This window comes from Cyprinodon tularosa, unplaced genomic scaffold (genome assembly GCF_016077235.1).
Source record: "Cyprinodon tularosa strain WSP-4 unplaced genomic scaffold, ASM1607723v1 ctg176, whole genome shotgun sequence".
Classification (NCBI taxonomy): domain Eukaryota; kingdom Metazoa; phylum Chordata; class Actinopteri; order Cyprinodontiformes; family Cyprinodontidae; genus Cyprinodon; species Cyprinodon tularosa.
Genome location: NW_024038582.1, coordinates 707,522 through 734,596, shown reverse-complemented (window position 1 = coordinate 734,596; position 27,075 = coordinate 707,522). Strand labels below are relative to the sequence as shown.

Below are 27,075 nucleotides of genomic sequence, written 5' to 3'. Positions count from 1 at the left end.
AGTCAGAGCAGGAAAATGGGAGCCTTTTATTCTCAGAGAAGTTAAACATTGGGAGCTGAAAGGTCAAATTGTCATGGCATAAATTGAATCATCTTTCAAACCATTTTTCATGTGAAATTCTAGTAAAATATATTGCATTTTTGCATTTAGCTTGAAATGTTCTAAGGATTAATGAAGTCATTCTTAATGTCCAGAAGTGAAAAATAGAAAAAAAAATGCAGATTTGTTACATTAACAAACTCTAATACGATCAGTAAGAACAAAATAAAGATAGAGAGGTTTGTAAAGGGAATTAATACAGTTTTAGGATAAAAGGACCGTTTAAGGAACATACTTATATAACTGGGATCATTTCTGCATAGGAACCACGCCTGTAGTTACAGATAGAGCCAGAAGGAGGCAGTAATGCCTCTGATTGACATCAAAATGTAAAACCCGAAGCTATTTAACCAAGAAGAAGAAGGAATTGTGTCCCTTCGCAGGTTCCGTAGTTGCAGTAAAGCGTCAAAATGTGTGAATCAACACATCAAAACATTTACAAGACGTCGTCCACCTCCTGAATCTACTAGATGATGTCTCCTGTGACGTAATAAAAAAAAAAATACTTCAGCTTCTGTTTTGTTTTTCGATCGTATCACAGATTAGTTGTTTAAAGGCTCAATGTGACATTTATCAATCCACTGAATGGTAAAAGGCACGATGTTGGCACTGTTATGGAGGGGTAGAAAGGCCTGTTGGAGCTTCGCTGACACTATTTGGAGATGCGGTTCAGGACAGGAGATGGGTCAGAGAACCTGCAGTTTGCTCAGGGAAAGTTTTCCTCCGGCGATGCAGAGGCGAACAGCGGGCGGATTCAGAGGGGTCTGCACCTCCACAGCACTCCACGGGAAAAGCCATGGAAGTCCAAAGAAGAAGAATATGTCTGAAAAGGAGCTGGTATGTGTGTGATCTGTGCTGCAGCTGGCAGCAGTGTTAAACATCATTTACCCATGCAGTAATATTTGCTAACAAAGCTTCACTTGAAACAATTTCTTACAGAATAGAATAGGGTAGAGTAGAATAGAAAAGAATAGAATAGAATAGAAAGAATAGAATGGGGTAGAACAAAATAGAAAATAATATAAAAGAACAGGATAGAATAGAAAAGAATAGAATAGAAAGGAATAGACTAGAATATAAAAGAATAGAATATGGTAGAATAGAAAATAATAGACTAGAAAAGAAAATAATAGAATAAGAAAAGAAAATAATTGAACAGACAATTCCTTTATTGTCCCTCAATGGGGAAATCAAATGTGGATCTTAGTAAAGTGTATAAGAATAACATAATAGTGAAGAGTTCAAAAGATAAACAGTAAAATACTGTACTGTAAAGTGTTTTAACAATATACTAACTAATATAACACTTTGCACCTGGAGAATAAATAACCAAAATACAGCTATGGATATTTTTACAGTAATGGATATTTGAAAATAGCTGCAAAATCAGAGATGAGCAGAATGACAGCAGCATGTTAATTAACTGACTAAGACAGAAATTGTGCAAAGTCAGCATGAATGGAACAACTTATTTAGGTTGTTTGGAACAGTGAAGGTTACAGAGTCTTATAGCTGGTGGGAGGAAGGATCTGTGATAACGCTCCCTGTTGCATTTAAGGTGCAGCAGTCTGTCGCTGAAGGAGCTCTCTAGTTCAGCAACAGCTTCATTTATGGGGTGGATATCATTATCCAACAGAGATGTTAATTTAGTTAGAATCCTTTTGTTTCTCACCTCCTGCACTGAGTCCAGAGAGTGTCCAATTACAGAGCTGGCCTTCCTGATCACCTTATCCAGCCTTTCTCTCAGCTATAGATAAGCCACTGCTCCAACAGAAAGCTCTATAGAAGATGGCTGATGCCACAACAGAGTCATAGAAGCTCTCTAGGAGCGCCCCCTGCGCTCCAGAAGACCTCAGTCTCCTCAGCAGGAAGAGTCTGTTAGGGCTTTGAATCCTGAGATTGTGAGTTCCCCGGGCGCCGCACAATGGCAGCCAACTGCTCCCCAAGGGGATTGGTTAAATGCAGAGAAGTAATTTCCCTCTGGGATTAGAGTATATGTATATGTGTGTATATATATATATATATATATAGATATATTCCATTGTGCAAAGTGTTACTTAAAATTCAGTGTACATCTTGAATCCTAAACTTGATTTCAAATTTTTAATACTTGCGGTAAAAATATGAAATAATATTGAAACAAAAGTGCAATAAAAAAAAAAAAAGCATGTCTTGTTCATCTATTTCTATACAGAATAGATTATTTGTTTTTATTTGAGTCTTTCCATCCTTCACCCACAGACCCGGCACTTTGTGGACCACCGACGTGTGAAGCTAGTTGCTGGATCAGGGGGTAAAGGTGCCTGCAGCTTCCACAGTGAGCCTCGGAAGGAATGGGGTGGCCCAGATGGAGGAAACGGAGGTGATGGAGGAAGCATTATCATAAAGGGTAAGTCATTCATACCTCTTGTCTGTTGCAGTGCTCACATTTTAATATAACTACCTAGTTAGATATAAGATAATAGGATGTATAGATCATAACATTTGTGGAATGTTATTTCCCTGAAAGCACTCACACGAGCAGCTTCTGACATTTCCCCTGGTTTAGGTGCAGCTTTATATGGGCTTAAAATGTGACAATTATAGCCTATTTTTGGATGCGTCCGTGTTTGGAGGCCCTTAAAGTTCACTATCCGGCTGATTTTTTACACCTTATGAACAAGTCCCACTTTGTTTCATGGGATTTGTTTTTCAATCTTTTAAAAAGGTGTTCAACCCTGTTCTTTGTTCACATCTGATTTCCACATTTTTCCTACAAATCCTCCTTCTATTATTTTTTGTTCTATTATTTATTTGAACATGTGGCTTTGTAACACTGGCTTTTTGTAGCTTACCGTCATTGACTCACTGCTGGATATCAGTCAGTCACTGACAGATGCCAAACTATGACCAATGAACACATTTAAAGGAGCAGGAGCATAGTACTTAATGTGTATAATCCTTAAGAAATTGATTTAAATTTCACGTTCAATCATTTTAAGGGAAAAAAAAAAATAAATAAATGGAGCTTATTTAGACCTCGCAATGCTCAGATTTTTTAGGCATTTTGGGGGTTCATTGGCAAAAGTAAACAAAAATAGGAACAGAAACAAATGCTTAGATTTTAGCCCTATGGTTAATGTAAAGTCACATTTGGTAAATAAGAATATTATATTGTAATAAAATCAATTTATGTAAGTAACTTTAATCCAGCAAGTAAAACCGATTTCTGTTAATTTTGATGATTTTCTTACAGCTGATCAAAAAACTGTATTTAAGATTAGAACATTTCCTCAGAGCTATAAAGGAATATTTTAAAAGAAGTATTGACTAAATAAAATATGTTTTAATGCTTAAGGGGTGTTATTTTATTAACTTACTTTAAATCTGATAAGCAGGCCTCATTGCAAAGCATATTCTTATTTATTAACTACAAGTGTAAATGAGTAAAATATTAATTAGATAAAAAACATTAAATATTTACAATTCATAAACTTTACAATAATGCCCTAATTTCTTTACACGCTTCTGTAGCTTTGCTCAGATTTGCTATTGAATTTTCCTGTGGCTGTTCATTACTGTTTGAATGTTTAGGTGCGTTTCCCAAATACTGTGAAAACTTTAAATGAAAGAAGGCTTTTTACTGCACTGTTAACCAGTTTCTTCAATAGAAGTGACTCATTCAAGAAAGCAGCATGTGCCACCTTAATAACCCTTTATAGGGCAAGTTACAATTTTAGATCACTTGCATTCTCCCTACAATTATTGTTACCAGTCTATCACCGTTAACTGTCATGTCCCGCACTTTATGTTAGTCTGTAAATGTCAGTCTTGTATATTTCTAGAGAGAAAACGTAATTTAATTTCCCTTGTATGTCTTGTGCATATGAAGAAAGTGACAATAAAAGCTGACTTGACTTGACAAACGGAGTCCCCTCCTTACCTTAGTGAGGTCTAGAAGCACAAGATCTATATCCAGCCATTCAGCAAATATACTGCTACATGGCTGTACATCTTATTTTGGCATCTGACCAATTAGATGGTCCCTTGAAAGATATATTACCTACTGTAAATTAAGTTGGAAAAAAAGGTAAAAGGTAATAAGTCAAGAAAAAAAAGGTAAAAAGTTAATTAAAAAGTTAAAAAGTTCATTAAAAAGTCAAGGAAAAAAGGTAAAAAATTAATTAAAAGGGTAAAAAGTCCAGGAAAAGGCAAAAAGCTAATTAAAAAGTAAAACAAAAATGGTAAAAATCTAATTAAACATTTTAAAAAGTAAAGTTAAAAAGTTAATAAGCCTAGTTATCAATTAGATGTAGGTTTATAAACAAAAAAAATCTAAGTGCCAGTATCAGCATTAGTGGGTGTAAGGTTATATTGTACCAATAAAAACAAGTTTCTTTGTGTTTTTCATGAATTTCTTATTGAAGCACTTATTTTTGTTATTATTCTTAATACATTCGGGCAAGTTGGCGTTTCTTGTTATTACATTGCCATTCATTTTTGCCATCAAAATGTTTCAAAGGTAATAAGGTCTGGTCCTGGATTCCAATAACACTATTGGCTTGAAATGTGGATTTACAAAGGATTTCATTGAGTGCCCTATAAAGATTTTTCCTGCTGTATTTTATATCATGTCAACATTCTTTGATTTGACAGAATCACTTAAATATAAATAACAAATATAATTTCAAAGCTTTCACAAACTCATCAACTCTGGATTTGCTTCTTGTGCTTTCAGCTGACCGGTTTGTGAAATCATTGGCTCAAGTGATTCCAGTGTATAAAGCAGAGGATGGGCAGTCTGGGAGCAGCAAGAACTGTTATGGTCGGAATGGTAGTGCAACCTACATTTCTGTGAGTCAGTGGTATTTATTTGAAGCTGCTTTTTGATCAGTTTCTGACCTTTTTTAACCTCTCCTGTTTTGTTCCCTCCTAAAGGTACCAGTAGGAACTGTGGTAAAGGAGCAGGGTGCAACTGTAATTGACCTGACGCAGCACGGCCAGGAGTATTTAGCAGTGTTTGGAGGAGCTGGTGGGAAGGGGAATCGTTTCTTTCTCTCAAATGAGAATCGGGCACCTATGATGGCAATCGCGGGCATGGCGGGGCAGGAGCGTATTATTCAGCTGGAGCTACGAACCATGGCTCATGCAGGACTGGTGGGAAGACGATTGCAGACATTTCAGACATTGAGTTTCAGCTCTGCTATGTTGACTTGCTTATCAAACTTGGGCTTTTTCTTCATATATTTTTAGGTGGGCTTTCCAAATGCTGGCAAATCATCACTGTTAAGAGCTATTTCCAATGCCAGGCCTGCTGTGGCCTCCTACCCCTTCACAACACTCAATCCACATGTTGGAATCGTTGAATACAGGGATCATGAGCAAGTTGCTGGTACTCTTTTTTTTATTTTTTTTTCTTCAAAAAAGCACTAATTTAAAAAAGCAAACACTATTTAAAATAATTTCTGAAACATTTTTCAGAACGGATCATATGTTGGTTTAAAAATTACCGTCTTAACTCCCACTAGTTCGCCGGTGCACCGTTTTCTATATTTACATCAAACACAGCAGTACGCTTTAAACTTTTACCAATATAGACCTGTTATACATCTTTAGAAAGCTTAGATTCTCCAAAATCTAACTGCCAAATTAATTTTATGGAAACCATGAGCAGCAAAGCACATTTAACAAAGAAGTAGCTGCAATGTAAATCAGAATTTTTTAAATAAAGTTTTGGCTTCCTACCTTTAATGCGTTCCTGAGGCCGTATTAAAAATCCAATCTTAGATTTTTGTATTCCATTTGTCCGTAAGGGTCCACAGATAAAATGTAATCCAGCATGTTCATAATAAAACATTCCGTGATGAGAAAATCGCCACATAAGGTCCGTTTTGGAGCATGAGAAAAGTTCGATCCGTAAAGGTAATCCTAACCGTCTAATACTAATTACACAGATATTTCGGGTCAATGTCGGGTATGTTTGTTTCCTCAACCTGCGCCGCCAGGCCAGCCCTCTCAGCTGCCTTCTTTACACATGATTCCCTTCATATTATTCCTCATAAAGTCCGCCTACCATTGGGTAATTCATCACGCAATGTTTGGCTCTGTAACTAATGAAAGCAACGTTAAAACAAGGTTAAGCATGGCTGATTTGAATAGATAGAGAGCCATTCATAAAGGGACAGAGTCAGATCCGATCCTGGATCATTGCACACTGTTAGATAATTAGATGGGAAGTTAGAAAAATGAAAAAATATTTGCTTCTTAATTGTTTCGTGGCCATCAAAATGCTCCAGTGCGGTTTTTGTGATAAAATTGTTTTGTAAAAGCAATAAGAACAATTTGGATTAATTTGGCATATTTGGAGAGGTTTGAAGATGCTGATGACTTTAGAAGTTAAAAGTTATATATATATACCATACTAAGTTATAGTTAAGAGGTCTGAAAGTTTCTGCAGTTGTTGTCATAATGCAGAATAAATGTAAAATAATGGCACATGCCTATTTTCAAGCATTTCTTTGTTACTGCTATTCAAAAAAAGACCTATTATTTTCAAGAAGAAAAACTTTGAGTCATGTTTTCACTGCTGCTGTTTCGGCTGTGTTTTAGTTACACTACTTTCATTTATATTTTCAGAATCTAGATGGTGTTAGCCTTCAAATGATATATCGCACATGTAATTTTGGGCTTACAGTTCCTTTGTTATTTTATTTTTTTTATATTTGGGTATGCAAAAAGGCAAGGGTTACTTAAATTTAGGTTGGTGTTAAGAGCTTGCTTTAAATATTTGACTCAACTTTACGTCCTTCATGTTCAGTTGCAGACATCCCCGGCATCATCCGAGGAGCCCATTTGAATCGAGGCTTGGGAATCTCCTTCTTGCGTCACATTGAGCGCTGTCGCTTCCTCCTCTTTGTCCTGGACCTGTCTGCGCCTGAGCCATGGACCCAGCTGCAGGACTTGCGTTATGAACTGGACCAGTATGAGCCCCATCTGTCCCAGCGGCCTCAGGCTATAGTAGCCAATAAAATGGACCTACCAGAGGCCCGGGAGAAGCTGGAGACCCTGAAGAGCCACGTCACACAGCGGGTCATCCCCGTCTCTGCTCTTACAGGGCAGAATACTGAGGAGCTGATTCTGCACCTTAGAGAGCTTTATGATGGCTTCCTTCAAGGAGACGACAGCAGAGGAGTCAAAACTAACTAGCTGGTAGAAAACAATTATAACTAGAAGTGGACAGTGTTTGATGTTTTTAATTTCTTGTGAATAAACAAACAAAACACAACATAATGTGCTGTTATATTGAAATATTACACACCCTACTAAAACACATAAGAATGCATATTTTTCAGAGAGGTAGAGCATGCAGGTGTTTTACAGGTATAATTTATGTAAAGTACTGTTCTACAGATAAATGCTTAAAAACCAATTTCAGTTTATTTCAGTTAATTTTAAAGATTAACTTCAATAAAGAAAACTAAAATGAAGTTTGTCAGAAAGCTATATTACCAAGGGCCCATTAAAATAAATGTAATTAAAAGAGTGTCGCTATCTTCTAAAATATGCCTATTTGGTGTCTATTGCTCCAAAATGCTTTTAAGGCCGCAGCTGTTTTGTTTCTCTATGCCTGAGTGTATTTTCCATCCACAGATCTTCCTTCCACTCAGTTTCCCATTCATATGCTTAACTTAAGCACATTTGAATTCAGTTACTGATATAAGATACATTTATTAACATGGTGCTAAAAATAGATTATTTTTGCACTGCTCTTATAGTGTCAGTAAATATTCTCATTCATGCTGGTCATGATGGATTATCTTAATGTTTTATTAAGAGATATTGCAGTTATTTTTCATTATTTTAGACTTATCTATTTAATGTTTGCTTGGGGTTCTGTCAGGTTGAGACCTCAGACATTAGGAAGTAAAACCTTCTTATTTTTTCTTCATATGTAAAAATGCCATGTCCTCCAAAACTGAAAATATTCCTTTTTAAATACGGAATGTTTGTGGGCTATAGCATCAGCACCTTTTTATTTCTAGGTTTTTGTGCTCATGTAGGTCAGAGCAGAAAAAAAAAAGATGAGACGCAAAAATAAGTTTTGGCTCCTTCATATTCAAACTGAAAGTTAATAGAGCAGCTTTTCACATAGAGGTATCCTATTTAAGTAGTCCACTTTTCATGATAGTTTTGCTATTTATTTTAAATTGTTTTTTTTTCTGTTAAATTTAGCAGTTTTTATAAACATATTTCTTGATTTTTATTGTATTCTTTTATAGATTGTCTTTTTCATTAATGCTGATAATCTTGCCCCTCCTACACTGTCTTCAGACTGAAGATTGTTAGTATCTCCTTGAACAAATTACAATAAAACTAGCTTTATTGATCTCACAATGAAGAAATGAACTCTTTGCATTTAACAAATCCTCTTTGGGGAGTAGCCTGGGGGTTAAGGGTTTTGCTCAGAGACTCAGGGTGGCAGTCTGTGGGAGTGGGTTTCAAACTCACAGCCTCAAGACTCCAATCCCTATGCCCTAATCACTAGGCCACCACTCCCTAAACTTTCTCAATTCTTATAAATATTTTAATGTGTTTTGTTGGACATGTTTTATGTAAATTGAGATGCTCAACAACATAAAACCATGCCTGTCCTGCAATATTAGATAGGGTGCATAGTCTAGTTCTACCACTAGAGGGCGGTAAAACAAAATGGATCAAGTCCCCATCTGGTTCTCACGGGCAGAAACTCGAATTTGAATTGTTGAGACTGAATCTACATTCATGTAAAAATAAATAAAATGCATTGCTTTGAAAATGTATTTCACAAAATTAAAACTGACAGTTATTTGCTCTGATTATGTATTTAATTGTATTGGGCTTTTTTTTTCTATTTTCACATCCATTTCTGTAATTAAAATTCAGTGAAAAAATAGAAGCAGCTTTTTTTGTGTCAGACATTTACAATCATTTAGCCACACAGTAAAAAGACAGAGATTCCCTGATATACATTTTAGGGTAAACTTATTTTAGTACGTTTTAATGAACACGTGGAGGTCAAGAACTGACACACACAAAAAAAGTGTGTGCTTAGAAAACTAATTTGTTCTCAGAAAGTACTTGTGGCCACAACCTATGGTGCACACAGAAATAAGGATCTCCCTACACAGGAGACCTAAAAGAAGAACTAAACAAGATGGAGAGGGGATACTTTGATTCTTTATTTTATGCTGAGGATCAGAGACTCCCAATAGCCTCATTCTCATTAGGGAGAGAAATAGAATACTTGCCTCTGGAAATTCTCAATCATGACAACCACAAAACGGGGTTGAATCTGAGGCAAACAGAATGTTGCTCAGCAGAGGTGTCAAGTAACGAAGTACAAATACTTTGTTACTGTACTTAAGTACACTTTTTAGGTATCTATACTCTACTCCATTATTTTTTTTCTTCCTACTTCTGACTTCTACTCATTACATTTTCACACAAGTATCTGTACTTTCTATTCCTTACATTTTCAAAACAAATGTTACTCGTTACTCTTGGCTTCAGTTTTATGTTTATAAATATTTATTTTATTTGCACCATCCAATGCAGATCATTGGCTCCATCCACGTCTAATGAAAACTAGTGTAATTGGATGAGTCATATAACGCAAACACTCATTGGTTAGCTAAAGAAAATCAACAGAAGCAAGCAGGCGTTCTTCAGACTGCAAACGCTAATTATCTATGCCATGCTGCAATGTCGGATACAAAAAAAGATGTCAAAATGTTTGAAAGGTCGGACACAGGCGAGAGCGTATCTGGAGATGGAGACTAACAAGACCTCCCTCATCCTTCGCTCTATCTCAAAGAATTTTTAGAAATAGTTGAAAAATTGAGCTTTCAATTCATATATGCATCTGGCTGTTTTTTTTAAAGGGTATTTTATATTTTTATACTTTTTACTTTTATATTTTTATATAAATATACTTTATACTTTTATACTTTAAGTAGTTTTTGGAGCGCATACTTTTTCACTTTTACTTGAATAAAGAGGTTAAGTTGATACTTCAACTTTTACGAGTGTGTTTTTAAACTGCAGTAGCTATACCTCTACTTAAGTAACAAGTGTGTGTACTTTTGACACCACTGTTGCTTAGTATATCTGAAGAAATTCTGGCACCTATCCCGGAGTCTTTGTTAATACAGTTGGCTTACACTAGGGCAATATGTAGTTGGAGCGCTGATCATTTCAAGCCACATGGAGGCTCTTCCTCCTAAGAACACTCAGAGCAGATTCAAAGACCTACCTGTCATTTTCCTGGGTTGTCAGATTGTTTAGTTGTGTATGGGTTTTGTGTTATTTATTTTAATCATGATAAGTGTGCTCGTTAGCTACTTTGAAATAGGTTCCAGGACCAAATTGTAGATGCTTGGAAATATTTCCAGAAAAATTACAACTTTTGGCTTGTGGCAACAAAGCAATCATGATAAAGAAGGTCTCTGGTTAGATAAGAGTAAAATTGAGCGATTTGGATGATGGAAGAAGCTGTAGCTAAACCGTCATATTTGGTTGCACATCCCATTCTTATTGTGTAACACGTTAGTGGCAGTATGCTGTGTGAAGACCTTTGTTCTGCAGTGTCAGGAATACCAGATTGACCAGGGGGTTGATGGAGATAAACTCAGGGCAGTTATGAAATCTGTTAGAGGCTGCAAAAATAAAACTAGAGGTTTGGTTCAGGTTGGACCTGTTTTGCTAAGAAGAGAGGGTAAACATTTTAGTCTGTACATGTACAAACTGGTTAACACCAATAAAAAGCATGCAGCTGCAACTGAGGCAAAGGAGATTCTACAACATTTTAACTTGGAATGACAGATATGAACAACACATTTTTCATATATATATATTTATATATGTATATAAATTTATATAATACTAATACATGATTGGAATTGATTATTATTACTTGATAAGATGTTTCTTCATTTTAAACAGTTTCTGAGAAACCTTCCTCCTTGGATTAGAATCTTGTGACCAAACAGATGATCAAACATCTGTTTAACAGAAACAAGAATTTTCTTTTCTCTTGATGTTTTCATAGGAGGTTCTGCAGATGATTGACTAGATCATAGAGTTTCTGTAAATTTGTTTATTTGATTAATAATTGTCTCTTTGTCACCTTTCGTGTCTGGTGCTTGATTCTAATTAGGCTCAGAAAGTACTAAACAGTATCAGTATTGGTGTTTATTACCATATTTATCATAATCAAATGGTTTTTGATATTTTATGTACAGCCATATACAAAAAAATAAAATAAAATAAAAAAAATTGCTGGTAATGGATTGGCCCTGGTATTGGATTCTAGGTTTTTTAAAGAACTCATCTGTTTATTAGTATTATTTACAGTATTATTCTTTTATGCTTAGAGTATTTTAAATGTGTGCAAATAAAAACAATGTCGATAAAAAGGGCAAACTCTAAAAATATTTAACATTTTTTATATCCAAATGATATACACACCATATAAAAAATAGTAAGCCTTTGCTATGTATACTTTACATGTCACACAATAATTTTCTTTTTCTTTGATCTCCATACAGTAATGTTCAGGTAATCCCATTCAATTTCTGACCAAGAAAATGTTAATTATATGACGTTATATTAAGAAAATCCATTTCATTGTTTTTTCAACAGCAAAATCCATGCAACTTCAAATTTTTGGTAGAAACTGTGCCATTATAAAAAAAAAATTTAAATAAAAAATAAAGCTTGCGATTATTTACACCACAGAAAATAGCCCTCTGTACCCAAACATGCTTGCAAGAATAGCGGGTTTAAATTGTTGTGCTTCGGTGAAACATTTCAGGAGAGCAGATTGAGGCCAGTTCCAAGAACCTAGAATCCAGTTCTATCTCAGAGTCAAAGGGAGATTCAGGATTGGAAATGGTGTCAAGTTCAAAGTTGTGTTCCAAATCTCCCTCATAAGCATATTTAGTAGGTTCATAATCACCAAATTCCTGGCCGGGTGCCTCAAGTTTTTCCAGCATTACATTCATTGCCTCAAATAGTAGAGCTTCGTGAGGAATTTCCCTCAAAACCTATACAATTTGAAGAGAGTTTATAGTTTTATTTCATGCACAAAATACATTACCTCCTTTAAGAAAATGAATTTTAATTATGTGATATCATTTGCAAGAATTATGTTACAGTACCGAATCCTTTAATGTTCCCTGCTGACGTCTGATCTCCATGGCTGAAGGAGAAACCTCATTTGACATCTCCCTGGAGGACTAGCACACAACACAACAAAAAGGCGTTTCTTAACAAACCACAGAAATATATTATATCTACATGAACTTGCCTAGGTTAAAACAAACAACAGCATACCGTAAGTTACCATTACATGGAGACTATGAACAGCTCTACATCACAATGTCATCAGGTGACGATGATATTATTTACGAGTTTAGTTAATAGATAAAACAAATCAATGCATGGAGGTGCCAACATTTTCTTTCTTCTAAAACAAAACTGAAGCAATACGTTTGGACAAAAGGAGGAAGTATAAAAACTTTGCATGCAGCTTCCGTCAACTAAGTTAGAAACCACTTATCAGGTTGGAAATAACTGGCGTAGTGATGGAGTCAGGCCATAACCTTTAACAGCACATGAGGAAAGTAAAACAAGTTGGCATTCTATCACCTGGAGAACATTTCTAGGTTAAAAGACTATGCAGCAAGATCTAACTCATGCATTTCTCTTTATTAAAATTGATTTTTGCAACAATGTCTTAAAGGTCTGCCTAAAATGTCAATCAGACAGCTGCAGTTGATCTGGAATGCTGTTGCCATACACAGGTTCCCTCTCTTTCAGATAAATGACTTTTAAAATACTTGTGTTTTAAATCACTGAATGAGTTAGCACCAAAATACGTTAAAGATGTTGTTTCAACTCACCTGACCTTCTAGGTTTTCTGACTAAAGACTACTCTTCACACAGAACAAGAATGGAAATATGGAGTAACAGCTTTTGTTTGTAATGTTATCTAAATAACTAACTAACTAACTAACTAACTGAATATCAGCCCTCCAGAAGTCTAGTTCATCTTTGATTTGAATTGTCAAGTCTGAAGATCTCGCAATGATTTATTAAAAAAAAAAAAAAAATCAATAAAAAAATAAAAACAATTTTTTCCTAGAATAGTGTTAGAGTGTGTTTGTGTTTTGTCCCGAAAGAAGATGATACAGGAAGGAAATTACAGCTTGGGCACAAATGGATCTTCCAAATTTCTTGTGAATAAACAAACAAAACACAACATAATGTGCTGTTATATTGAAATATTACACACCCTACTAAAACACACATAAGAATGCATATTTTTCAGAGAGGTAGAGCATGCAGGTGTTTTACATATAATTTATGTAAAGTACTGTTCTACAGATAAATGCTTAAAAACAATTTCAGTTTATTTCAGTTAATTTTAAAGATTAACTTCAATAAAGAAAACTAAAATGAAGTTTGTCAGAAAGCTATATTACCAAGGGCCCATTAAAATAAATGTAATTAAAAGAGTGTCGTTATCTTCTAAAATATGCCTATTTGGTGTCTAATGCTCCAAAATGCTTTTAAGGCTGCAACTGTTTCTTTCTGTATGCCTGAGTGTATTTTCCATCCACAGATCTTCCTTCCACTCAGTTTCCCATTCATATGCTTAACTTAAGCACATTTGAATTCAGTTACTGATATAAGATACATTTATTAACATGGTGCTTAAAATAGATTGTTTTTGCACTGCTCTTATAGTGTCAGTAAATATTCTCATTCATGCTGGTCATGATGGATTATCTTAATGTTTTATTAGGAGAAATTGCAGCTATTTTTCATTATTTTAGACTTATCTATTTAATGTTCATTAGGAAGTAAATCCTTCTTATTTTTTCTTCATATGTAAAAATGCCATGTCCTCCAAAACTGAAAATATTCCTTTTTAAATATGGAATGTTTGTGGGCTATAGCATCAGCACCTTTTTATTTCTAGGTTTTTGTGCTCATGTAGGTCAGAGCAGAAAAAAAAAAGATGAGATGCAAAAAAAAGTTTTGGCTCCTTCATATTCAAACTGAAAGTTAATAGAGCAGCTTTTCACATAGAGGTATCCTATTTAAGTAGTCCACTTTTCATGATAGTTTTGCTATTTATTTTAAACAATGGGGTTTTTTTTCTGTTAAATTTAGCAGTTTTTATAAACATATTTCTTGATTTTTATAATTTCCTAAACGAGGCTAAATCAAAATGCTGATCTCTTGCGGGGAGATTTCAAAAGTTACATGTGAGCAGTTTATCTGTACTGTGAGATGGAAAAGGCAAAACTATCAAATACTGCACATATTTTCATTTGAAGACAATAAAAAAAAAATGTCTGAATATATTTTCATATTTTCATTACTTTGCCATTTAGTGAATGGGAACCATGTTGATAATTAGGAAATCTAAAACATTTAAAGGTTATTTAAAGAAAAGTGTGTCTCTTAACACTTTCAAATACACCTTTTTAAACATGACATAAAGAACATAATAACAGAAAACTGTAGTAATAGATAACAATGAATTACTTAAAGAAATTATTTTAGTACCACCACTGAAGAATTTCTCCGAGAGCTTCTGTCTGGATATGACTGGAGGCCGTTCGGGCAGGCTTGTGAGTTTATGACAGACTCACAGAATACCTAGGAAGGAGGCGCATAACTTGGTTAAATATTCCAATTTTTAATGAGCAAAAAAGTCACAAAAAAAAATTAAAACAGAGCATAAAGAAAAAAAGAAAAAAAATAGTAAACATTTTGATAATGGTTGTTTCATGACAGGATGCCACAGAGGATGAAAAAAAAGAAAGACCAAGGTAAAGAACAGTCATTGATCAACTCGATGTGATGCATGTGTGTTTAGTCAGGTAGTTATGCATTTTCTTATAATAGTAAAATGTTTTACAATTGATATTAATGTAAGACTGAGTCTATGTGGCTAACTTCCCAGGAACAAAACTGATACTCAATGTTATGAAAAGAGCAAAATCAATTAGCTTTGCATGTTTAACAATCTGTCCCACCATTCTCATACAAGCCGCCATCCATTTTTCCTTATAAAGGATTTTCTTTTCAGTGTATGGACTGATCTAACTAGAGTAAGAAAAGTTTAAATGATTAACAATCCAATTACATTGTATGAGAAGTTTTAGCACATCATCTTCAGGATACACTTTAATTGGAATACTGCAGGGAAGAAATATAGATATTATTTTCTAGGGAACTGAAAGTAAATGCATGATGCCTGTAAAAGCTTAGAAAGGAATGGTCAGTTCATAGGCGATCTGAGTTGTTTCTGTAACTAGCTATTTTAGATGTGCAGATATCACATCATATGGATGACAGACATGTTACTTAAACTGAAATAATTTTGTGACAAGCTTTGTTAAATCAGCAATATCGTATTGTGATAAAGTCTGGGATTTAAACCCCTAGTATTTAGGCCGAAATATAGTCTTTTGACTCTGGTTTAGAGAAAATAAACAGAAAATACAAACTTTTGTTTATTTTTTACATTTCAGTAAAGTTTTGTGTTGTATTATTTGTTATTTTGAGGAACAACACCATAAAAACCCCCTAATTAAGAGGACATTCAGACAATAGCAGTGGAAGTGATGAAAAAACAGCAAAGTTAGCTTAGACAGATGATTACAGTCAGAGTATTTGTTGAAAATGAGGTCCACAATATATTATTAAATTATTTTCAGTTAATACAGTTAATTAGTAAACAACTTACAGCACTTACTGGTGTCATTCTCAGCATTACATCTTCAGATACTTTCATTTGTTGCATATGATGTTTGTTCTTTAGGAGTTCAAAAGGAACCTAAAACATAAACACACATTTCCAGTTTTTTTTTTATTTGTGATTTGTGCTTAATCTGTTATACAATCAAACAATAACCATCACTTATGGCAAAAGTGTTTGTACATTTATAAAACAAACTGTGTTGAAATTACACAACATACTCTGCAGTCATTTCCTGGTTCTTCTGTGTTGCCTGTCATTAAATTTTGCACAGGATCATCATCAAGCATTAGTACTTTTTGAGGTTTGCACGACACCATGAAGCTTGTAAAAAGCAAACCTGGAGATCAGGCACATGAATCGACAATTATTATTTTCATTTGTCCTTTTTTATGCTATTGAAAAAATTGGTTATATAGATTTGGTCATACCTGTAAGCAATATAATGCAAAAGAATAATATTCCCACAGCTGTTGCTCCCGCTCTGGATCCGGTAGATTTTTGCATTCTACAGTCTGGCCTTGTTGCAAAAGAGCACTGACATACAACTACTGTCAAGCTATGGAGAGCCTTCTTTCCCTGATAATCTGATACTTCTAGCATTAACGTGTGATGCCCAGAATAAATCTTCTTTTCTTTTATAAGCTTGACCGAATACCCTGCAAATCCAAGACAAACACAGATTTAGTTTTGTAATAGGAGGCATTATGATTCATTTAAAAGAACATTATAAAATATACACACTCCTTGAAACTTTTCACACTTGACAAATTACAAACATTTTACTTCATTTTATTGGATTTGGGTTTATGCAATTTTTTTGTCTTTTTTTTTTTTAAACTGGTCAACTTGTTATAAACTTATATAGCTTATAGCTTGCTGTGAACCTAAGATAATTAGACAATGAAAGGAGGCGGAATGATGAAAAATTATTATATTAAAACAACCTGGGTATCCCAGGCTTTCACAGATTATACACTGACAACCTATTCATGCTGGGGGGGGGATTACTGTAATGTTATATACTAGATAATGAGCATAACTGAAGCTAGAGAGCAAAGAAATAATAAATTTTATGTAAACCAGAAGGACAGGGAAAGAGGAAAAAACTAAGAAACTAATCATGAATGAAACTAATTTAACTAAACATTCCAACTTACAAAACCCAATCAGATCAGATTGAATACGTCAATTCTAATTTTCATATTTGAACTTTAGCTGAACAATTCTACCATTGGATTGTTTTCAGCTGTTCCCATTGCAGCTCTTTCTTTTCAGACTCACTGCCCTGTTTTGATCAAGAATTCTCCAATTGAAAAAAGCATGATTAACCTTATTGTCTCCACTTAATAATCTTGTCCACAAAGCCTGATGTTTCAGCTGCCATGTTTGAAAGTGTTTTTCTGCTTCTGTTGTTTAATTGCTAAAATACAATAAAAGAACCCTTGAGAAGGACTCCCCTTGTGTCACAGTCTTGGTTTTCCATTTGTTGTCCTCTGCTGCCCTCTTGTGTCCTCTTTCCCTTGGTCTGTTTTCTGCTCTGCCCTCACCTGTTTTCAATTCCCTCGGTAGCCCTCTCTCTGTCTCTGTCCCCTTTAAAAGCCTCCCTCTTCAGTTCCTGTTTGCTGGATCCTCGTCTAACTTCTGTCTGCCTTCCTTGTCTCTCACTGGTTCCTAGAGTTTGGTTTCCCCTGATGTCTCCTTGGTTCTGGTTCGTTGTTATTTTGTTGGATTTCTTGATTCCTGCCTCAGTTCCTGTAAACCTTATTAAACCCACTTAAATTCACCTCTGCCTACTTGCCTTTGGGTCCCCAAACCAACACCAAACCTTGACACCTTGTTTCTATTAGCTATTGGAAAACATAGCTTAACACAGTTTAATATGGCTTCACCTAGACCACCCCTAGCCCCAGAAATAATCACATGATTTAAACACAAATCCTCAACACCTAACTCCAATATGAACTCATTAGCACAGCTTGAATAGAACTGGCATGACAGTTTAGGTATTTTTTTCAGGTGTGTAGGGCATATAAAAGTAGCAGTACACTAGCCCTCGAGGAATTAAAATGTATTGCTTTCTGATTAGACAAAATCTGTCTTTCAAATAATATCTTACTATCATTATTACTTTTTATATTTCTCTTTAATTTTGCATTGTGCGTTTGTCTCAGCACATTCCAACTGCTCTAAATTAATTTAAAAGCAAATTTGACCTCATTCTAAATTCTTCAAGATAAACTTTGGTTCTCAAACATAATATTCATGCTGATCTGTGATATAATTGCCTAATTTTATTGGTAATGGACGGGGCCGCCTTTTACAGCTGCTTTTTGTGTCTCTGCTTCCGTCTCCTTGAACCCCAGTCGGCCTCGGCAGATGGCCGCTCACACTGAGCCTGGTTCTGCTGGAGGTTTCTTCCTGTTAAAAGGGAGTTTTTCCTCTCCACTGTCGCTACAAGCATGCTTAGTGTGAGGGATTGTATTTGAGTCAATGAGTCAATGCAATCAACTGGTTTTCCTTAGACAGAAAACTTTGTATCAATTTGACTGTATGATCTGGTTGAACTGTAAAGTGCCTTGAGATGACATGTGTTGTGAATTTGGCGCTATATAAATAAACTGAATTGAATTGAATTGTAATGGTCCTTCTGTGTGCGCATAGATATTTACAGTAGATTAGTTTCACTGGCTTAGTGAAGAGTTTATAAATGAAATATGTTTGATCTGGATTTGACCTTTTCTTTTCATAACTTTTAGAAAGTTGCCACATACAGCCAGTTGGCATTGTATTCGCTGAACAGCACTTGGCAGCTTAAAAGTTATTTGTGATATTGATATTGGTATAAAAAGTGATATTGATAGGATAAAACAGTTACTGAAGCACATTTCACCTTGTTCAGGATCAATCCTCCAGTTGTTCTTAACGTCTCCAATAAGCGTAAACCAAAAAGGCCCACCATATGGTCCATCATCTGGGTCCACAGCTGAGACATTGACCCATGAGGGTTTATCACTTTGGCACATTTCGAAGCTGTTAACAATCAGCGATGGAGGATTGTCATTCTCATCCATGATGTAGATGCTGAGAGTGCCTGTGCCTGTCAGCGGAGGATTCCCTTGTGCACACACAATGGAAATGTTAGTAATTACAATGATATGTATTTTAAGATAAGGTATTTATTTTATCTCTTTGAACATACCATTGTCAACAGCATTTATTGTGATGACATAAAGTCCATCATCAACAAAATTAGACTCTCTGTCTAAAAGTGTTGATGTGTTAATTTGTCCTGTCTCAGGGTCCACAGTAAACAAATTAGCTATATCCTCTCCTTTTATGTATCTGAAATACACATCCCAAAACATACATTCAACATTTTATACAGAAAATCTGAACATATCAAAGCAGAGTCCAGTTTAAAAGGGATTTATGTGTGATCATAATTTATAGTTTTGGATAAATATTTCTACAATGAAAATAAAATATAGATGGAAATTTCTGTCTGTCAAAAAGGAAAATTACAAATTCTTGACACAAGCCACACATATTTACATACGTTTCTACATTTTTGTTAAAATCAGTTTACAGATATAAAGTTAAAAATAATCTATATTAAACTCTACTGAGCATGCAAACACAAAAGTTGATCAGATATTTCCTCCGCTCAGGTGATTGTTGCCATTGCCTGGGGCTTATTTTATTGCTATGTTTTAGTTATGTTATTTATTTCTATTTCTATTTCATTTCAGGATTTGGACTATTAGAATTTGCTCGTAATTTTACGACCCACTATTTACTGGTACGGTATTAAAGGGGCCATTTTACTTGTATTTTTTTACTTTTACCTGACCGGTTTCTGTAATGACTAATTTTTACTTTTACTAGAGTTAAAATATTAAAGAAGAGCTACATTTACTTGAATCAAATGTTTGGGTGCTTTATGCACTCCTTCAGACATATAAAGATTACACTGACTGACTGGTATTTGGCATTAATTAACTAATCTACCTCGATAAAATCTTGATATAATCTGTAAAAATTTAATTCTTGAGATGTTCCTATTTCCACCATGTATTGCTTTTTCCTCAGTTTTTTGGTTTTATATTTTTGTGTGAAACTTATGTTTCAATCATTCAGATCTGGTTTCACAAGTCTGTGACAAATCCTGCCACAAGGTGTAGAGAGATTACAATTAGATATGGATGTATCCTTTGGAAGAAAAATTTATTTGTTTTGCAAACATTTATGTAATGTGAAAATAATTTCCTTGTTTTAATTATCATAAGCATGAACTTCAGTTAATCGCATTGTTAACCCATTGGTTAAAATGTGAAGTCTAATCTCTCTGATTATTATAGTATCACTGATTCAACATGTCTGAGAATACATTTAAGTTAAAATGTGTGTTTTATGGGAATTTTAGAGATAAGATACTTATTTTAAAAATCCTTTATACACTTTCGGGGCTCTGTGCAGCCCAACAAGTTCTTCCACTAAAGCTGCTCATCATTGGTGTAGGTGCAAAGGGAAATGTTGCAAAGCGGATAGTCATTAAAATCTTTCCCTAAGGTTACATCAAAACTTTTTTTTTAAACTAGGTTATGTACACTTTTGACTATTAAAAACATCATCATGACATACCTTATTTGGTTTGCACCGGTGACATCAGGGTCTCTAGCTGGAAATGTTCCCAAACAATAGCCCACCTCCGCATTTTCAGGTACAGAAACAGACTTTGTCAAGTCAAAGACTGGAGGCTCATTGATGTCTTCTATGACCACTGTTAATGGTAAATTCCCCGCTTCACCAGAAACTTCTGTATTACTTGCTCCAGAAAAAAAACCAGGATCTGTTTCTATTTTCCAAAAACCAGGGGTGTTACGATCTATAACTTTGCATGTGAAATAGGGAATTTCATTCTTCACAGAGATTATGATGTTCTTCAAGGATTCCTTCTCAAAGTCGAGTTGCTGTTAGGGCAATAAAAATTCTAATCAGAATCAGAAATACTTTAATAATCCCAGAGGGAAATTACTTTTGTTACACGCTCCAGTTACAGTTTTTATATATATATATATATATATATATATATATATATATATATATATATATATATATATATATATATATATATATATATATATATATATATATATATATGTATGTATATACTATATGCATATGTAAAAACTAAATCCAAGTAAAGTAAAGTGAAAATCCAAGTAAAGTGATAATATCTGTATCTGCCTCTAAAAATATAATTCTATCACATCAATACATTTAAATCACAAAGTTTTAAAAAATCTTTTCAAAAATTTTAAATAATTGACAAAAAAGCAACTCAAACATATATAAAGAGCATATTGAGGAGATGTGTTTGACGACATAGAAACCTTCTGAGTTCAGGCAGCAGAATAAAGATCAGCAGTAAATATAGGGAAGGTTACTGATTAGCACAGATGGGGATTAACTGAGGTACAAAAAAAAAAAAAAAAAAAAAAAGGGGCGGAAATCTAACATCTCACAGTAATATTTCTAGACAGCAATGTCCCTAACTAAAATACATTTTGAGGTCCTCTAATTTTGGCGATAATACAAATTCCTGCAAAAGTCTCACGATCAGATTTTTCACACACCTACTGTAAACTCATTGCGACTCTAGCAGTACTGTTTACAGTCTACCTTTTGTATACATAACCTAGTGTTACTTAAAGTAATTAAATATAAAAGTGTGCAGCTTATTTAGAGTAAAAGTTTTACGTGGTTTATACTTTTGGTTCCAATTGCATCTGCAAAGTCCAAAAATAGCCTGTTGTGCCACAACAAAAAGGCAATGAAACAGCTTCAATAAATAAAAATGATAATTAGTACAAAAGGGGGGAACAATTAAATAAAATTCAAGTTTCCTGAAAAGAAGGGGAAACAAAATGGAATTTAATGTTAAATACTTAGCTCTTAAAATTAAAGGTATGGAGTTATTTACTACAGCTCTAGTTAAAGCGGACATGGAGGTTTCAGGTTTTCTGCTGTACAGGCAGGGTAGTTCAATTTAACAATACAGCTTATTTTGCTGTTATGTTAAAAGCAGGGTATTTCTAGTCCAGTTACCAGTCTATCCCCTCGGCAGAGACATCTAATGTCTTTGTTTTTCCTTGACTGGATGAGCTCTGTTGACAGCTGTTGTCAGTTGCTCTTTAGAGTGAAAGGGGTGTGAGCCATATTTTACTTCTCAAAAGAATTCATACTACCTTGCGAACACAGTCTTCTTTAAGCTCTGTTTTAGGAGAAATGTTCCACATGTTTGTTCATTTCAGCTTATTTGACAAGGGTGAGCTTTTGATGTGTCCCTCCATTAAAAAAGTGTAGAATGTCACTCCACAGCTTCCGTAGTGGGTCTCACATGCTAGAGGGGTTTGTAATTATTGTAATAATCACAGCAGGAGTGAAAACTATCCTCAGAGTTTCCCAAAGATTTGGGCAGAACTTATTTTGAGAGGTAAGTTAGTAAATGTGGTCAGGGAAAACCTAAAGAAAAGGTTAACAGGAGAATGATCCAAAATAAAAACACGAAACAAAACCAAAACCCAAACTAAGCATTGTGATAATTTTAAGTAAAAAAAAAAAAAAAAAAAAAAGATCTTAATAAAGTTTTTTTTTCTTTTTTTCAAAACACTATACTTTCTTTAAACTTTGAAACATATAGAAAAAAATTTGATGTTTTGCTTTAGAGAGATGGTACCTTATCCACATAGAGTAATCCTTCGTTTGTTTGGGGATCAGTTACGATTCTGAAGCTGTTGTTTTTGTCTCCATGAATTTCATACTTTGCCTTCCAGGCTCTCGTACCTCTGGTATCTTCATCCTTGACTTGTAGGCGGGAGAAAACAACACCTTGCAGTCCTTCTTTTACATTCACTTTGCCCTGGCGTGCAAAAATGTTAAAGATGTGACGTTAAATGTGTTCAAATTTATTTTTTTCAAAGTTGTATAGGAAAGTTGAATTTAGAAAAGCTCACAGTTTTGTTTGTAAACACTGGATGATGTCTGTTTCCATGTTCTATGTTAATTGTTACGGTGGTAGAGCTGGAGAGTGCCATAGGTTTTCCATGGTCAGTTGCCGTCACTATAAGGGTGTATTTGTCTGCTTTCTGTGGGGTATATGAATCATATTTTTTCAAAATAGCCTGACTTTTATAAAGATAAGTTTATCACTTTAAAAAAGAGATTATTACATGAGCCTTTTGGAACAACATTTCTTATTCAAGGTTGCTTGAAATCAGGAAACTTTCCTATGCTTAAAGAGAACAAGCTGTATGTCAAACATTACAAAATAATTTCCTCCTAAGTTTTCATTAGTGTCAATTGCATTGATTAGGGTCTTAAATTGTAACACATATCCCTACTCCAAATACATTGAAAAGTGCCTTCCTATATTTTGGTGCCAATGGAGCCTGAGGAGCACAGTTAAGAGTGTGGATGGGTGGTTAGCTTAGCCACGAAGCTATGAGGGGGGTAGTTACGGGATGGAAAAATCTGTTGATGTCATAGAGATTTCATCGCAGTTCATACTGCAGTTTGAGGGAGATGTCATGGAATCTAGTGAGCAGGAGTCTTATCATTTTGATCACTGACGCTGGCGCTGCCAAGGCAGCGCAGTGCCAGATAGCTTTCTGTGCAAGCATATGCCTGAATGAGTTTTATCTGTACCACAATGTGGGGCTATGATGATGAAAACCTGTACCGGTGACAAAGGCCTGTACCGCACCATAGGTGGAAAATTAGACTGCAATAACCATTGACCATGGTACCACTAAGGGCTGCACTAGGACGGTTTTAAGACAAATATTAAAACCTAAACAACCTTACATGAAAATATAAAATAAACACAGAGTACCATTGAAATAGCACCCATAGGCCCAGTTTCAGTGGTGGCACCACTAAATTATAGAGGAGTGACATCATTATGAAGTATTTACTGGTCAAAGGCTATAATGGCTATTTATTCATTAAACCAAATACCTTTCATACATATACACAGCATATTAGCTAACAGCTTTTAAAGATTAAACAATTACTTTTATCCAATTATCAGGAATAATATTATAGTTTTTTTCAATAAAATTGTATTCCTACTTGATTAGTTTAATTTATATAATACTATAAATACCATTCAGAAAGGAGAGCTTCTAATAAACAGTATATTTAAGATCAATTGGGTTCCATTCTTTTAAATACTTTATTTAAACAAACCAAAGCTGTATGTTTAAGGTTATCCAGGATACATGGAAAAGTGAAGCTTGTGTTTTTCTTTCTTCTATTATGTCTTACTGCCAACAGTAGATTTTATGTTTTCCAGTTAATGTAGCAAAACCTTTTTTTTTTTTTTTTTTTTGTCAACGTGTACGTATAATTGGATCAGAACAAATTTTTTTTTAGATCTTTAGGCACTTAAATGCTCTGGTTTTTCAATATAAACACAAGATCTCTTTCAAGCTAGAAGCTCCCATAGAGGATTCCTACTACTGTAGTTTTATCACTGCTGGAGCTTGTAAATTTAACTTAAGCTCTGATAAAAGTCTCTCTCTCTGTTTCTCTGATCATCCAGGTAATGCACAGTAGTTCATGTCTTGCTTGTTGAGTAAAAGTAATTAGCTGTAACTTGGGTCAGCATTCACGTTTTATAGTATTCATGCTGCATATGTCGAATAAACAAGTTTATTATTCTTCTATATTTTTTAACCCTCATTGTTGCAACGGATAGTTGTAATTACATATCTGAGTTGTTCACTTTTTGTTGCTTATGGCTTATGCTTTTTCATCAGCAGTGTACTGCGAACTTTACAATCCAAGCAATCCAATGGCACAATAAAGGAGCTGAAGGTTCATAGATATGCAATTTTTTGTTTTTTACAACATGTGTAACACAGATCCAGGGCCAAATTAAATTAAATGAGAGCATAGCTTGCATGAAGGTCATAATTTGATATGAATTTGGATAAACAACAAGCCACAAAATATGAAAGCTGCTTTCAGGGGGGTCTAAAATAATTTTTCCCACCAGGATAGTCAACTTTATAGAGTTTATCTGCAATGTTATCTGCAAAACATTTTGGGGAAAGTGATTCTGGGAAAAGGTCAATTTTCCAATGACTGAGACAAACTGTAAAAGTTGTTCAAAAAGTTGGTCAAAAGAAAAATTATCGGGTACTAAGGAGGTGCGGTCCCAACGTCGATTGGCTGAGCTCAATAAGGAATAATTAAATAATTCCGCATATTTTAAAACAAAATAAAACATTAAATTTAGAGGAAACGCTGGCATAAACAAATGACTCATTTTAATTCCTTGCTTTGTACTCCTTATCACTTTTATTCAATGTGAGAAATACTTATCATGTTTGGGTTTGTCACAAGGTACAGTCCAGTTGCAAACAGTACAATTTTAAAGCAAACTGTATGAAGTGAATTGAAGCAGACCAAATGACTTTCCTGGTGTAATTAAATCCTTAGAAAAAACTAAATCATAAGAGCAACTGAATTTCCAACCAGTTTAATTTGCCATCACGTTTCCAAATTATAGGAGTTCTTACCTTGCTGTTCAGGCATCCTTTAAATGATATTGTTCCAGTATTAAAATAAGGCACCTCATTTATAAAAAACTCCAAGTCCTCTGGTTCGGGAGTCACAGATTCTATTCTAAAATTAAAATTTCTATTCTTCTCTGTCATGTCAAGGTCTGTTGCTGTGACATTCATCAACCCAGTACCTGCGAGATGTTAGAGATATATATTTTTTTATAACTGTGAGCATTTTGTTCATAAAACTGAAATGGAAAAATAGAAAATAACAACCTTACCTTGTAACACTGACTCCATTATCGTGGTCTCATATGTTGTTTGGCCAAATATAGGTGGGTTGTCATTTGCATCAGTTATTTCAACATTAATGCCCACCCTAACTACTGTCTGGTTGTTTTTACCTGCTCCCTTAATTAACAGCTGAGGGGGAAGTACAAGAATTGGTTAATTAAGAAATACTGTTTGACTATTAGAAAAAAAAAACTCTAATCCTTGAAGATATCAATTTTTAAATGTATTTTCTTCCTCCTACCTTTAGAATCTGATATTTTTCATAATCCACAGGACCAACGACATAAACTCGTCCTGACTTTTCATGTATTTCTAGTAAATCTTGAGGTTCTTCGTCAATCCCTTGACCAGTAACCTCCAGAATATTTAAACTTGGGTCAATATCAATCTGGAATAAAATAAAAGTTCCTTTTGTGTTTTTATGTTATGTTATTCAGTTATAACTTTATACTTGAATACTTACTTGGTCTAAATAATATGGAAACATTCCACTGTATCCTTCATCAATAGTTAAAGTTTGTATAATCCAGTTCCTCTTCTGCCGCTGCAAAAAGTCTGCTGGGGATAACTGCACTCCAAGACTCTGCAAGGTGTTAAATAGGCATATTATGTTATCTTGCACTTAAGAAGATAATCTCAACCTACCAGATGAAATCAACCCTTTTATATTAATTATTATGTTTTTTAATCTAGAAATTTCAAATATGGGTTTTCACAAAGTAATAAAAGCGTAAAGTCTTTGCAGTTTAATCAGATAACAGTTATGGTTAAAAATGTTAAAAATATGATGACCTATGACTAGAACAAATAGTAAGATTAGTCCTTACCAGTAACAGGAGAAGATGGAGTGTTATCGCCATGTTTGATAAAAAATCATAGATTAAAACTACATCAGGGGCCTGAATGCTGGAAGCTAAAATGAAAGTAAACTAATAGCAGGTATTTTATACAGGATATGTTGAGTGGGAGGGGCTCTGGGTTATCTGATCCCTTACTGTTTATTGTAATTTAGTTGAGTATGTTATGGTAAGCTGCTGAAACATGAGAACTTTCTGAATATAGCGGCTAAGAAAATGAAAGAAAAAAAAAATCAGTTCATGTTTGGAATTCTGATTTTATCTTTACTTGTCTTTGTCAGTTGCAGAAGTGATAAAAAGTTTGTTTTCCAAAGTTATATAGAAAAACATATTTAAGCACTTTCTATGCTCCTTTGATATTTTTTCTAAGTAAAAAAACTTTATTGTATTGTATATTGAAATTAAATAACCTTGAACTGGTTGAACTGTTTACCTGTTCAATACCTTGGACTTCTGG

The 27,075-nt window shown here is 34.4% G+C and overlaps 2 protein-coding genes across 6 annotated transcripts; one reads left to right on the top strand and one right to left on the bottom strand.

Annotated features, from left to right (window-relative positions):
* The first annotated feature begins 461 nt into the window (after window positions 1–461).
* On the top strand, window positions 462–13,489 carry mtg2 (mitochondrial ribosome-associated GTPase 2). 2 transcript variants are annotated; one of them, XM_038281785.1, is made up of 7 exons: window positions 462–936; window positions 2,341–2,488; window positions 4,817–4,932; window positions 5,017–5,235; window positions 5,332–5,470; window positions 6,896–7,333; window positions 13,349–13,489. In XM_038281785.1, the coding sequence occupies exons 1-6, from the start codon at window positions 685–687 to the stop codon at window positions 7,282–7,284; spliced, it is 1,263 nt and encodes a 420-aa protein (XP_038137713.1). In that variant the 5' UTR covers window positions 462–684; the 3' UTR covers window positions 7,285–7,333; window positions 13,349–13,489. The 2 variants fall into 2 exon arrangements, with proteins under 2 accessions (XP_038137713.1, XP_038137712.1); XM_038281784.1 differs by lacking the exon at window positions 13,349–13,489 and having other exon boundaries at window positions 6,896–7,363.
* LOC119781372 (cadherin-like protein 26) lies at window positions 11,084–26,685 on the bottom strand. 4 transcript variants are annotated; one of them, XM_038281780.1, is made up of 16 exons: window positions 26,589–26,685; window positions 26,225–26,344; window positions 26,003–26,149; window positions 25,749–25,890; window positions 25,483–25,658; window positions 22,912–23,043; window positions 22,635–22,817; window positions 20,537–20,865; window positions 19,095–19,237; window positions 18,786–19,010; window positions 16,324–16,551; window positions 16,114–16,232; window positions 15,881–15,970; window positions 14,695–14,787; window positions 12,276–12,353; window positions 11,084–12,161 (listed from the first exon to the last, which is right to left on the bottom strand). In XM_038281780.1, exons 1-16 carry the CDS (start codon window positions 26,619–26,621, stop codon window positions 11,898–11,900), a joined length of 2,502 nt encoding a protein of 833 aa, XP_038137708.1. In that variant the 5' UTR covers window positions 26,622–26,685; the 3' UTR covers window positions 11,084–11,897. The 4 variants fall into 4 exon arrangements, with proteins under 4 accessions (XP_038137708.1, XP_038137709.1, XP_038137710.1 ...); XM_038281781.1 differs by having other exon boundaries at window positions 14,698–14,787; XM_038281782.1 differs by having other exon boundaries at window positions 15,890–15,970.
* Between the last annotated feature and the right edge of the window lie 390 nt (window positions 26,686–27,075).

Coding starts and splice junctions, on each gene's coding strand:
- LOC119781372 (XM_038281780.1), bottom strand. CDS start 26,621: ATGGCGATAACACTCCATCTTCTCCTGTTACTG. Junction 19,011..19,094: donor AATAAATGCTGTTGACAATG/GTATGTTCAAAG, acceptor TGTGTGCACAAG/GGAATCCTCCGCTGACAGGC. Junction 14,788..15,880: donor GAATGACACCAGTAAGTGCT/GTAAGTTGTTTA, acceptor CCTCCTTCCTAG/GTATTCTGTGAGTCTGTCAT.
- mtg2 (XM_038281785.1), top strand. CDS start 685: ATGGTAAAAGGCACGATGTTGGCACTGTTATGGAGGGGTAGAAAGGCC. Junction 2,489..4,816: donor AGGAAGCATTATCATAAAGG/GTAAGTCATTCA, acceptor TTGTGCTTTCAG/CTGACCGGTTTGTGAAATCA. Junction 5,471..6,895: donor GGATCATGAGCAAGTTGCTG/GTACTCTTTTTT, acceptor CTTCATGTTCAG/TTGCAGACATCCCCGGCATC.